This window comes from Balaenoptera ricei, chromosome 6, assembly GCF_028023285.1.
Source record: "Balaenoptera ricei isolate mBalRic1 chromosome 6, mBalRic1.hap2, whole genome shotgun sequence".
In the NCBI taxonomy this organism is placed as follows: Eukaryota; Metazoa; Chordata; class Mammalia; order Artiodactyla; family Balaenopteridae; genus Balaenoptera; species Balaenoptera ricei.
Window position 1 is genome coordinate 77,753,572 of NC_082644.1, and position 13,769 is coordinate 77,767,340.

A 13,769-nucleotide genomic window follows, 5' to 3' on the forward strand; every position below is an offset into this window, starting at 1 on the left:
GGTTCATTAAATAAATAATACGCATGGATCTGTGGGGGCAAAACTAGCTCTTGTTGTTGAATGGCTTGAGGAAGACAACCACAAAACCAATTGGCACTCCTCTCTAAGGAGGTACTTGGCCACTCTTCCTTTTCTGAGGCTTTTCATAAGGTTGGCCAAGCTCTCTGTTACAGTGCCTTGCCAAGCCATATGGAAGCCTGAGGCAAAAGGAAAATTGATAATTTTAATTCTGTTTTTATGTAAACTTTTGGGGAGTTTGCATTAATGTTGATTTTTAACATGTAAAATCAGTGTTAAAATGTTTATCCTGAGTACCACATCTTTTGGCAACCCTTAAATGTGTGACCAAGGTGATTGCCTCACCAGTCTCACCCTACTCCCAGCCCTGCACTACCCTCCCATTGATAGTTGAGGAAACTGTTTGACAGAAGTCAGGTGGCCTCTTCCAGGCCTCTCAGCGAGATGGGCATTGCGTGACCATCCTGGACCTTTTCTAGGCTTCCTCCTTCCGAGAGATGATAGTACAGGATATCTTTTCCTAAAATTTCTCTTGGTAAATCTATTTGTAGATCACTGCTTTGTTTGTAGCACTTTGCACTTTTGCTGTATTGTAATTCAAGGACAAGGAGTGATGAGGGAAACTAATTAAATAGGTGAATGAATGGGTGAAGGATACTTTCATATCTCTGGAGAAAATGTTTATTTACCCCAGTAGGATTTTTGGTAAGATAACTAAGGTGGGTGGTATCCAAAGAATTAAAAAAATAATAGACTCAGCTGTGGGTTTATTTATACGGGTGATGTATGGTCCAAGGCAGTTCATTTTGTACCAGAAGGACCTAAACGTACTTGCATGAAGACCTCCTAGATCGCTACAGCCTGAGGCCAAGCAGAGAGCATTCATTCAGCTTTTACTTATTGTCTGTTTTTTACTGAGCAGTTTTTATACCATATTTCCTTTATTCAAAGATGTGGTTGACTCTAAGGTGCATCACTGGTTAGAAAAACAACCTTCCAGATACATTCTGGCCAAATACAAAAATTTCCAAATGGATAAAAATGCATCTTAGAAACTAGGAAGATAGTGGCGCATATTGAACCCACACTACTCAGTACCCAGAGTTCCTCACTCCCACAGCACTTGTGACATACGCCTGTGTTATTGTCCCCATGAAGTTTTGTCATAGGTGACACTCTCCTCTGCCACTCCCTTCCCACTGCTCTCTGTGGGCAGGAACGCTATTCTACTTTGCATAGAACAGCACAGATGTCTTTAGTACACATTGATTGAATGAATGAATGAATGATACCTTCATATCTCTGCAGAGAGTCCAAATTTTCCCCAGCAGAAACATCTGTAAGCAGTCCAAGGAGAGGTAGCCAAAGAATTTTAAAAAGTGAACTCAGTTAACGACGTTCACTGTAGAAAATGTAGCTATCATCTCTGTTAATGGTCGCTTCTTATAAATTTATCTCCCTCCCATTCTCTTTCTCCCTCTAGGGATTCTTTAGAAGGAGCCAGCAGAACAATGCCTCTTACTCCTGCCCGAGGCAGAGAAACTGTTTAATTGACAGAACCAACAGAAACCGTTGCCAACACTGCCGACTGCAGAAGTGTCTTGCCCTAGGAATGTCGAGAGACGGTAAGGCATCGCCTTCTTATTTCTTACTTAAAGGCTTTCAAAATAGAGAGCTAGTGGGAAGCAGCCGCATAGCACACAGAGATCAGCTCGGTGCTTTGTGACCACCTAGAGGGGTGGGATAGGGAGGGTGGGAGGGAGGCGCAAGAGGGAGGGGATCTGGGGATATATGTATACGTATAGCTGATTCACTTTGTTATACAGCAGAAACTAACACAACATTATAAAGCAATTATACTCCAATAAAGATGTAAAAGAAAAAAAAAGCTTTCAAATGTATGCTTTTTTTTTCATTCAAAATTATTTAATTACAAGGCTGGATAACTGAAAAAGAATTTTCCATTAAAAACAATTTCAGAGCTAGAAAGTATAAATAATATACTGGCTAACAGGTATATGTCACTCTAGGGCAGTGACATGATTAAACAGAAATGGCTTGAATCTTATGGATGCATCAAATGGATGCTTTGCTGGAGTCTGTTTAAGCTGCTGGAAGAATTCTAGACAAAGGGATAAGAAGAAAAGAAAACCACATGCTGGCAGTGTATTAAGAGGAAAAGTAAGAGCAAATAAATATTTGGTATTGCCTATAACATAGGAAGAAAGGAAAGACTTTTCTGTAGCTCATGGAGCAACCTGTGCTAACTAGGTTGGGTGAAAGCCACATAGTCCTAGATCTAAAGGTGACCACTTGTCCAAGTTTGCCTGTGAATGAGGGACTTCCTGGGATGTGAGATTTTCTGAGCTAAAACTGGAAAGTCCCAGGCAGACCTGGACCACTTGGTCACTGGGTAAGTCTGACTGGTGCACAGGTTGCTTGGTATGTGGAGATGCTAAGGAACAGACCTTGCTTCTGTAGGAAGCCCAGAAGCTCCATTAATGGATGTGGACTGTTCAGAGGCATGATGAAGATCGAAAAGGCTGTAGCAGAGCTCCATGTCTTAGAAGGATTCTATAGATGGTGTCCTTTTCAGAATAGACTCAAGTGTGCACTCCACCTTCACGCCCAATCCAAATGGATGGCTTGGCACCCCAACTGAACTTCTTAGATTAATGAAAGAGGACAAGTAAACTCACACAAAGAATTTCATCTAGCTTTGTGTCCATTTTTAAGTTTTCATCTAAACGAATTCTTTCCCCACTGACGTTGGCCGTAGCACTCCTGTACTGGGTTATGAGCAGCCCTGTGTCCTGGGGCCATTTCTGTCTTGTTCCCGCTGTATCCTCAGGGTCTGGTTAAAAGCAGGCACCTAAGTGTTTGTTGAATGAATCATGGAATTCTCTTTTACCTAGAGCCTGAGACACAGACAAAGCCCTTGATACTTATTCTCTTTATGTGAATCACTGTGGATTCTGTGTCTCTGGTCACACTCCCTGTAATGAAGTTCAAGGCAGTGTGGACCAAAAAAGAAAAAAAAAAAAAAAAGAAATACTTCTAGATTTTAAAGAAATATAGATAATTGGCATGCACTATCTCTTGGTATAAAGGGATTTTATGAGTTATTGAATTAAATGCGGGCCTTTTAGTCATTTGGATAAATTTAGCTCTGCATAGATGGTATCTAAACATATACACTATTTACTTCTTAGCTTGCATTCTCCAGATAGTTGCATCTTGAATCTTTGTTTACCATTTCTCTAATTTCCAACCCACATAAACTTGTCTTGCACAAAAGTATACCAATGAGATATATTTAACCCCCAAAATAAAAAGAATCTGACGTTGAGCCTTCCAGTTTATAGGTAGCTTCTAAAGCTACAAGATGTAGGTTTCCAAAACGTCTATGTATCAGCTGATTTTGTTTGTTTGTTTTTCTAGATTTGCTAATCACATACATTTACTCTTAGGGTAAATTTATAGCCCTGTGTACTTGCACATAACTAAAGTGAAGAAAGTGGAGGGTGGAGGTTAAATGGTTTTCAGAATTTCTTTAGTGAAATTCTGTGGGAATTTGAGTTGATAATTTTGCACTTCACTTCTGTAATATGGAGGCAGCGTAATAATTGACACTATCTGAAAAGTTCCATTAATAATTCTACAGAGAGACTAAGCCATTGAGTATTTGCCTTTGTTGCTTCTTCCTACAATAAAAGGAAGTATCTATTTGGAAAGAGAGATCATGTGGGTCTGTGCTGGTGAACAGAATCATGAGCAAGGGATGGGCATATGGTCCAAGGCAGATTCAGTGATGTCAGCCCACAAAATCTAAGAGGTTGTCTGGATCTCATGACATAAAAGAAGTATATTGTCGGGGCGGGGGTTGGGGCGTGGGGATCATTTATGGATAGAGCTGCAGTCTCTTCTCAAGGGGGAAGAAATTTACTACAGCATAAACTTCTGTGCAAGAAAAAGCAAGATAGTATCTAAGGATGCTGAGGATTAAGAATAATGATCCACCTTAATTTTAGGTCCAGAGACAGTCTTGAGGCTTCCAGGGACATCTTTCAAAATGCCTCCTAAGCATGGCTTGTGTCAAATTAATGGTGAGGAGAAATGCTCAGGAGTGATAATAGCGGCTGGGAATGAGGAGAAGAGGCTTCAGCAGAAGAAAAAAAATGATTCTCTCTAAGGGAAAACAAATTCTTCTTTATTGTTTATATAGAGAAAGTTTGTTATAAGCCTTGAATATATAGGGTACTTTAAACTAAATAAGTCACACTAATACCTGGGAAGCTAAACAGGTTTTATCTCCTATTGATAAGTAATGCCTAGTATGTGGTATCAAAGGATTATGAAGCCCTGAGGTTTTGGGTAATTAGCTATGTCTAGTAAGGGCTCAAGAATGAGAGGTAGTATGTGTCCTGCCACTAATTTATTATACCTACCTTCTACTGATGAAGCAGATATTTTCAAAGTACTTTAGCTGTAGTACCAGTAGCCAAGGTAAGATGCCCTCACACCTAACTTCTATATACACACCACCCAGCTTCCCTCAGACATAGAGTAGCATCTTCATTTTAATATTTGCATTTGTTTTCTGTCAGTCATGCCTGGCTCCAAGAATATTTACTTCACCATACCTGGTCACTAAAACAATATGACTGCTAGTAGATGGCTTGATATAACTGTTGACTCCACTGGACTTTCATTCTCTCCTGAATTTCAGCTTCTATAGTGGCATATTAGTCATGGGAGATATATGAGTAGACAACAAACTCAGCAGTAACAAATTTGTTCGAATTTAGCATTGGCAAAGAATCAAAAGTCAAATCCACTTGGAATACATACACATGTGTTTATGTGTATAAAAAGGTGAAGGTATTGCATGTATACATGTGTGTGAAGTGATGGCATGCATATGTGCACTGAATCTTCTCCACCATTGTATTTATTTCTTTTTTTAACTGGACCCTTCACAAATGTTAGTTGCCGGAATCTTCAGTGTCAGTTGTATTAGCACTACCAAAAAAAAAAAAACAGAAACATTTTGGCATCAATAGGAAGATATTGCACCCCAAAGAAAAAACATTATACTCACCTTGCAATAATGAAGTATGTGTCCTCCTAAGTGACACGCCTCTATGAAAAAATGGAAGCTGCCCTACACGGGCAGGTGTCACAGATTTAGCTTCTTGTTATCCAGAATGGCATTGTCCAATATGGTATCCACGTGTTGCTATTTAAATTTAAGTTTAGATTTATTACAATTAAATAAAATTTAAAATTTAGTTCTTCAGTCACACTAGCTATATTTCAAGTGCTCAAAACCACATGTGCCTTGTGGCTACCATATTGGAAAGTGCAGGGAACATTCCATAATCACAGGAAGCTCTGTTGGAAAAGAAGTGAAGGGGAAGAGAGAGAATATTTTAAAATTATGAATAGGGTTGGGTAGACTGAATCAGATTTTTTTCAACAAATCTTAAAGCACTATAAAAAGGCATAGCCTTGAAATTTTAAAGTTAAATTAAGACTAGTTTCCTTGATAAGTAGTGAGATATAAACATAAAGAATTTCACAGCCAAAGATAGTAAGATAAAATAATTTCCAAAAGGACTATGGAAAGTCATAGATGATAGTTCTGCAACGGGGTTCCTCTTGATACCAAAAACATGTGTCTAGTAGTCATGTGGTAGGAAGCAGAAATCTTTGAAGAAACATCGTCTTTGTTTTATAGTTACTCCAAAAACTTCCATTCCATTTAGAATCCCACAATTCAAATAGATATGAAAAGATTTCCAGTACTTTTGCGTAAAATGGTTCTTTGCTAGTGTGGGATCAAAATGAGGGTTAAGAGCATATCATGAGCAAATACTATCATCACTGAATATTTATAAAGCACTTGCAATGTATACAAATTGTGCTGGTTTCTTTGAGAGCCAGCAGTTTAACAAGAGGCTGTCTCCATACTCAAGTGAATCTCATTAACAGAATAATTCAAGTTTGAGAGGGTCAAACACTTAAAATATGTGCCATTCTGATTAATGGGTAGTGGTAAGAAGAATGCAAATACTTGAAAATATAATAGTAATATAGCCTTTGTTAAAATAGGCCCATGAAGTCATTTGTAGAGACGTGGATGGACCTAGAGACTGTCATACAGAGTGAAGTAAGTCAGAAAGAGAAAAACAAATATCATATATTAATGCGTATATGTGGAATCTAGAAAAATGGTACAGCTGAACTGGTTTGCAAGGTAGAAATAGAGACACAGATGTAGAGAACAAACGTATGGACACCAAGGGGGGAAAGCGGGGTTGGGGGGGATGAATTGGGAGATTGGGATTGACATATATACACTAATATGTATAAAATAGATAAGTAATAAGAACCTGCTGTATAATAAATAAGTTAAATTAAATTAAAAACATAGGCCCATGAATACAATAAATGTATTTACAAATAGTGACAAGAAATTATTTTTATATCAGGAAAGTTCAGTAAGTTTATTTTGCCAAGTACTATAATTTTTTTCCAAGTATGTCACCACTTTTATTACTGGAAGGGGCATAAAACTGAAACACTGGCTCATCAGTGTTTCTGAAATGAATGGAAAATTTATTCTAAAATAGTATTATAGTCATTGTCAGCAAAGTCCTTGATTTAGGATGAAGCCTGATAATTCCAAAATGTTGTGGAGCTTTAAGATTTTTCTTTGAAAATATTTAAATTGCTCAGTGACTTGATAAGTCAATTTTTTTGGAAGAGGCATAACTAATCATTCGGGTGTTTACCAGGGCAAAGAGCTTGGCAGCATGCTTATTTGACACTGTTAGCTTTGATTGTGAGGTCTTATGGTTAACAGCAGAATTCTGAACCTAAAATTGTTCAGTATAGGGTCCTGACTGGGCTCATTTCCATATCTGCTGTCAGCTACAGGTCAGTTCTACAGCTCTCCTGATTGTAGTTGGCCTTGCCTGAGATGGTTCTGCTCTGTTTCACATATCTTATCCTTCCGCAAACTAGTGTAGGCATGTCCTTTTCATGGTGAGGCACTCAATCACACAAGCACTTTTTAAGCCTCTGTTTGTGTCACATATGTCAATATCCCATTGGTCCAGAGCAGATCGCATGACCCTGAGTCAAGGGGATGGAGCAGGATGCCTGCACAAAATGAAAGGGCACTGCAAATTTACGTGGGGTAGAGCAGGCAAATAGGCAAGAAGCATCAGGGTTATTAACGCAGTCAACCTACCACAATGGGTATTTCACCTAAAGTGTATAGACATCTAAAGCAAGGTTTAGGTTTGGAAAAAGGTTTAAAAAGACACACTACATTTTTGTCTCCATGTGAGAAGAGCTCCTCGTTCTTAATTTTTTCTCCCTATAAATTTTAAATGAATAAATGCAAAACTATTCTATTAAAGTAAGTCAGAAAGTAGGTCTACTCCAGCCAAAACAAAAATCTTAACCTACAGCAGTAGACATAAATCTTGGATTCACCTCTCTATCTCTGTCACAAAGAGCTGTTCCGAATCTACAGTAATGCAAAGGACAGGGGGTGAGCAAATGGAGAAGCATGTGACATTTCTTGGGGGGAAAGAAGTTTTTTCTGAATCAAAACTTACCGTGATTTATTTTTTTCGTATACTAAAAGGGTTTTTTTCCCCCTAGAGAATGATATAGAGTAAATTATTTGGAATGATAAAGATAGAAAGCTTTCTCTAAAAGCAACTACAGAATTCTGTCCATGGACAAACTGAAAATACCACTGCAGTTAGGAAGCAAATATATTTGTCTCTGAGAAACAGAATTTAATGTCCTGTCTCTACAAAGTTAAACACAATGATTCAAAACCCTATAAATTCCATACATATGTGTTAGCATACGGTATTTGTTTTTCTCTTTCTGACTTACTTCACTCTGTATGACAGACTCTAGGTCCATCCACCTCACTACAAATAACTCAATTTCATTTCTTTTTATAGCTGAGTAATATTCCATTCTATATATGTGCCACATCTTCTTTATCCATAGCCACATAGCACAGGGAGATCAGCTCGGTGCTTTGTGACCACCTAGAGGGGTGGGATAGGGAGGGTGGGTGGGAGGGAGACGCAAGAGGGAGGGGATATGGGGGTATATGTATATGTATAGCTGATTCACTTTGTTATAAAGCAGAAACTAACACACCATTGTAAAGCAATTATACTCCAATAAAGATGTGAAAAAAAAAAGAAAGGAACAAAATCATAAAAAAGAAAAAAAAAACTATAAAAATGACAGCTGAGGTGGAATGGGGAGTTTGGTCTGGATTAACCCGATTACTTGTCTTTATTCAGAAAAATTAGTGGATAATTGCCACTTGGTTTTCCTACTTAGGCAGTGTCAGAAAGCCAGAACAGAGGTTTTTAAAGATTAAGGAGATAGGAAGAGTTTGGGCTGCTCTAAATCCATCCCTCACATCCACAATCCAGCAGGTAGAAAGGAGGAAAATGGCGAGCCTCAGGACGCACACCTGCACGCAGCGCTTCCATTTACTCCCTGTTAGCCAGAACTTCATCAGAGAGACACACCTGGCAGTGAGGGAGGTTGGGAAATGTGGTCTCCATTCTGAACAGCCTATGCTCACATAAACTTTGGTAGCTCTATAACCACTGGAAAGAGAAAATGAATATTGGAGGAATATTGGGAGGTAAAACGGCAGCTGTTTCACAACAAGAATCTCTTCTGTGGGCCCTTGGTGCTGGAGAGTTCTTAAGCACTTCACCATTTAGTCATTCTCAGAAGTTATTCTCATCAACTCTACTGACTGAATCCAGAAATTGGACCTATTTCTACTCTCCATGTTCTTCTTCCCACATTCTCTGAGCTCCCACCACCAGCCGGTGACGGGAACAGTGTCACAAAAGAAAAGAAAGCAGAATCTCAAAAGGGAACCTCTAAGTTTACCATAGTCCCTACCATTAACATGAGCCGAACGACATCATGCTTGATGATTCAGATAAGGTGGCCCCTCGACTCCGGACGTTCACAGCCTTAAACGGGAGTTGACAGCATGTGAGGCAAAATGTCTCGATCCACAACAGTTCAGGAGGTTAAGCTCTATAAGAAACAGTGAATTCAGATCAAAGCATCTTTGTATTACTCTGTGACCACTGACAGAGCCTCTTTCTCCTTCTTCCTCAGGATGGTTAAGGATTTTTCCAGAAGAGAGGGGCAGTATAAAACTTGGGGACGGTAGAATAAGAAAGGAAGGGTTACTGTTGTCTCACTTGCTGGGTATTGTATTCACAAAATTGCTATTTTCCAAAGATTGTTTTCATTTGATCCCAAAATCCAATCGAAGGCAAATGATGTGCTTTACTTGAAATTGTGTTTCTCACCCTGCTCCACATCCTTGGTCTTACCCAACATGCTATTTAGAAAATAGTGAAATAATAGGGTCCTATCTGGCAATCTAGAAATCCTAATGCTTAGGAGGGAAGCTAATAATGAGTGTTGGTCTACATTTGAATAGGTACTATATGGTAGTTTTGGGTTTTTGTGAATTTTTTTTTTCCCCGCAAGGAAGAAAGAATGAGGAAAAATGCCTGCTAACTTCGTGTCAATGAGAAATACATCTATAAGTGTGTACATTTCTTCCTAGCTTAGATTTAGTTCTCACTAGGCACATAAACCAGTGCAGACACCCGTGAATATAACCTTTTATCAAGTGTGGAGTGCAAACGAATGGACTCTTGGGCTATGGTACTGGGACGTTGTGCGTTTTATGTTGAGGGGGACAGCCATCCACGGGCCCTTGGACTTGAGGTGGTTAACGGGAATGAGAACCTCAAGCGCTGTTTTCTGCTTTTGTCTCCCACCCAGCTGTGAAGTTCGGGAGGATGTCCAAGAAGCAGAGGGACAGCCTGTATGCGGAGGTGCAGAAGCACCAGCAGCGGCTGCAAGAGCAGCGGCAGCAGCAGAGCGGGGAGGCGGAGGCCCTCGCCAGGGTGTACAGCAGCGGCGTCAGCAACGGCCTCAGCAGCCTGAACAGCGAGGCCAGTGGCACGTACGCCAACGGACACGTCATGGACCTGCCCAAGTCCGAGGGTTATTACAGCGTGGATTCCGGCCAGCCGTCCCCTGATCAGTCAGGACTTGACATGACTGGCATCAAACAGATAAAGCAAGAACCCATCTATGACCTCACATCCGTACCCAACTTGTTTACCTATAGTTCTTTCAACAACGGGCAGTTAGCACCGGGGATAACGATGACTGAAATCGGTAAGTGGAAATCTCCTTCCAGCTCATGTTTGGAAATTCTACTTTGAAATTGCCTTGATCCTGTTTAGTAAGATCATTTTCTTAGGTCTAAGTTGAATTGCTTGCATTGATGGCTTCTAGTGAGAAAACGAATTGATTTTAAAATATCGTCTAATAACTGTCACTGTTCCCATGGCCCATAAAATTTATTTCAAGCAAAGGAAGAAAGAAGAAATCATAAATAGAAAGATGCTATCTGTAAAGAACAGATGCTATCTGTTGAATTTGGGTTCATCACTGAAGGGAAAATGTTATTGGCATAAACAAGAAAATTTCAGCAAGTATTCAAAGTGATGCTATTAAAAGTGAAATAGCTAAGGGATATAGAAGCAGTATGTAGTAACTGAATGAACAGGGTTCCAACTCTCCATCTAAGATAACTGGGGACAAACCTCAGTTTCCTTCTTTGTAAAGGCAGAGGGGTAGACCAGAAGACGTCTAAGGCTCTTGTAAATCTGAATTCAAGAATTCTACGTGGGAATAGAGTCTGAATTACTGGCAATAAAAAGAGTGTGGTCTGGAATGTTACAGAAGGGCAACAAATAAGCCCCTCTGAGCAGGGCAAGTCCCAGGCACAGTTGCATCGGTTGCAGGCCCTCCTGCTTCTGCAACGTCCTTCTTAAGGAGTGGTCTTCAAGAGTGCACTCTCTCTTCTGACCTGTCGCAGCTTTGTTTTACCCTGTTAAGCTTAGGAGTCTGGTAACCGTCTAATCGGTTGATTGTATTAACTAATTGCTGTAAAAATATGAATGTAGGTTTAACGCATTACCCTCCTGGGTAACAGAGCTGCATGTTAACAGCGGCCCGGAGGAGCTAGCAGGCAGTGGCTACAGCAGGCGTCATGCAGTACTTAGTGCACAGGGGAAGCAGTGTGGAGCTCGGGAGTCCTTGAGGCTTCCTCACATCTTGCCCTGAGAGGTGGCAGAAAAGAGTGGTGAAGAACCAGGCTACCTGAATTCAGATCCTGGATCTGTCGCCTATTATTTGAGCTGAAGCAAGTTTCTCAATCCTGGTTTGCTCATCCTATTTTTTTTTTTTCTCCTCAAAAAATGTTAGCTCACAGATCACACAGTTGTTGTAAGAATTAAATGAGTCAATACTTGTAAAACAGAGCCATGTTTGGCACTCCGCAAGCGCTCAGTAACTCTGAGCTGTTCTCACTTGTCCACCACGTGTTCAATCACCTTCTCTGTCTAAACTGTGAGTAGGAGCCTAAAGCCTACGAGTGTTTTAAATAAAGTTGATGTGAACACATAACGAAGGACACGCCATATGTATCTTGGCTACTTCTACCATCTGGTTGAGGAAGAAGTGGCGTGACACAGTTATAAAACCTGAAACGTTATTTTTCTCTCTTAGCAATTCAGCCTGTGGCAGGGAGTAAAGAAGTGGTTGACATAGCACCTGTGACGACATCCACAACTGAGAGACATAGAAAACTACACATCAGCTCTAATAACAAAAATATTCATTATGTTGCTCTCCTTAACCTGTGACTATGTCGCAGGCACTTCACACACATTTAATTTTCACAAGCATCTTACATGATAAGTAAAACTGTTACTCCCATTTTACAGATGTGGAAACAGAGGCTCAGAGATGTCTCATGACCTGCCCAGGGTCCTTTGGTTACTAAATGATAGAGCCAACTTCCATCCCAGGCTGTCTGATTCTGGAGTCCTTGTGCTTATCCATTATCCTGCTCCTTGCTATGGGCTTAGTATTCACAAACTGCGTTGTCAATCAATAGGGGACAATCTGTTTAAGTGGAGTCACTAGGTCTTTCCAAAAGGACATGTTAAAAGGGAAAGGAAATAGGCACCATTTTTTGCTTTTATCCTACTTAGTATCTAAGTTCCTGAGTTTGCTATTGATTGGGAACACATGTTTAAAACATACTGAAACAAAAACAGTTGTTGGGCGATCTGATCCATACCCAAAAAGGAAAGACTTCTAAGAATGCAGAAATCACAATTTCTTTGTGATTTAGAATCAGTAGGAGGTATTACAGAAAGAGAACTACAGCCAGAAACATGAAGTTCAAGTAACCCTACCCAGGTCATTCTCCTCCTGGCCTTGAGTCTATTCCTCTATGAACGAGAGAAACTCCAAATGCATCCAGATTTTCTACACAGACATTGACCCCAAAATGAACTAGCATTTATTTTTGTTACTTATTTCAAGATACTGTTAGTCTTTAGAGATCTCTAGATCTGCCTTAAATTTGGGAGGTTTCTTCCATCACACTTTTAGGGATGCAATTAGGCTGTCCTCCTAGTGCTCTCAAATTTAGCAGGCTCCTAAGCCTAAGTATTGCCTTGCTTCCCATTTCGTTAAAACGGCAATGCCATCTAGTGGACACAAACTCCTTCGAGTGTCGAATGGAGGTACCTAGAAGAGCCACAACAATGAGATGCACTATGCTTTCCTGCACCGTCCAAAAAACTGCCACTCATTTCACTAAAGCACTAAGTCCATAACAGTCTAATTGGGCAGGAGGGCATCAGTGGTATAGTACAGAAGTTAAGAACTTTGGTTCTGGAGTCGGACTGCCTGAGTTCAAAACCTCATTGTTCCTTTTCCCTCAGGCAGTTTACCTAACCTGATTCTCAGTTGTAGACCTGAGATAATAATAATCGCTACCTGTGAGTGTGGATTAAATGAGTTAATATTTGAAAATTCTTAGAACAGCTTCTGTCATGCATAAGCCTCATCATTATTATTATTATCAATATAATTGATATTATAGTGGTATTAATCTCATTATTACTTAATAACATTCTTGGTCATTACCTAATTACCTGTTATTGAGCCCCTAATGGTGCCTAGCAATATTCAACTCTTATAACAACCCTATTATGCCTGTTATATAATTATTCATATATCCATTTTACAGATGAAAACATTGAGGCTCAGAAGTTATAAAACTTGTTAAAAGCAAAGTAAGCATGTGAACCCAGGTCAAAGTAACATCAAAACTATATTAGTTAAAATAGTTAAAAACTATTTTAACTATATTTCTTCCCATCAAACAAAGGGAGCCCCTCACAAGTTAATGGCATTCCCACGACAAGACTTGCTTGGTGTTTGCTGCCTACCTGACGTCCTACTGGGAGCTACAAAGGATCTTACAGAGGGTGCATGCTGATATTTTGACTTGAGTTGATTAACAAGGATCTATACTAATCTGGCTGGTGACAAGTTGTCATAGAAAGAAGCCTGTGCTGACAAAATAGAAAATGTGGGGAATTCCCTGGCGGTCAGTGGTTAGCACTTGGTGCTTTCTCTGCCAGAGCCCAGGTTCCATCCCTAGTCAGGGAACTAAGATTCCGCAAGCCACACTGCGCGACCAAAAAATAAAATAAAACCATTAAAAAAAAAAAAAGGAAAAAAAGAAAATGTGATCTTAGCCACATTCTGACTGGGTGAATTGAAGG

At 39.8% G+C, this 13,769-nt stretch overlaps 1 protein-coding gene across 1 annotated transcript in view; it reads left to right on the forward strand.

Annotated features, from left to right (window-relative positions):
• The window catches only part of RORB (RAR related orphan receptor B), a 48,871-nt gene that overhangs the window by 2,884 nt on the left and 32,218 nt on the right, over window positions 1-13,769 (forward strand). The window contains exons 2-3 of the mRNA XM_059926670.1: window positions 1,502-1,643; window positions 9,892-10,293. Of these exons, the coding sequence (XP_059782653.1) occupies window positions 1,502-1,643; window positions 9,892-10,293 (544 nt within the window). The remainder of the gene's footprint in view (window positions 1-1,501; window positions 1,644-9,891; window positions 10,294-13,769) is intronic.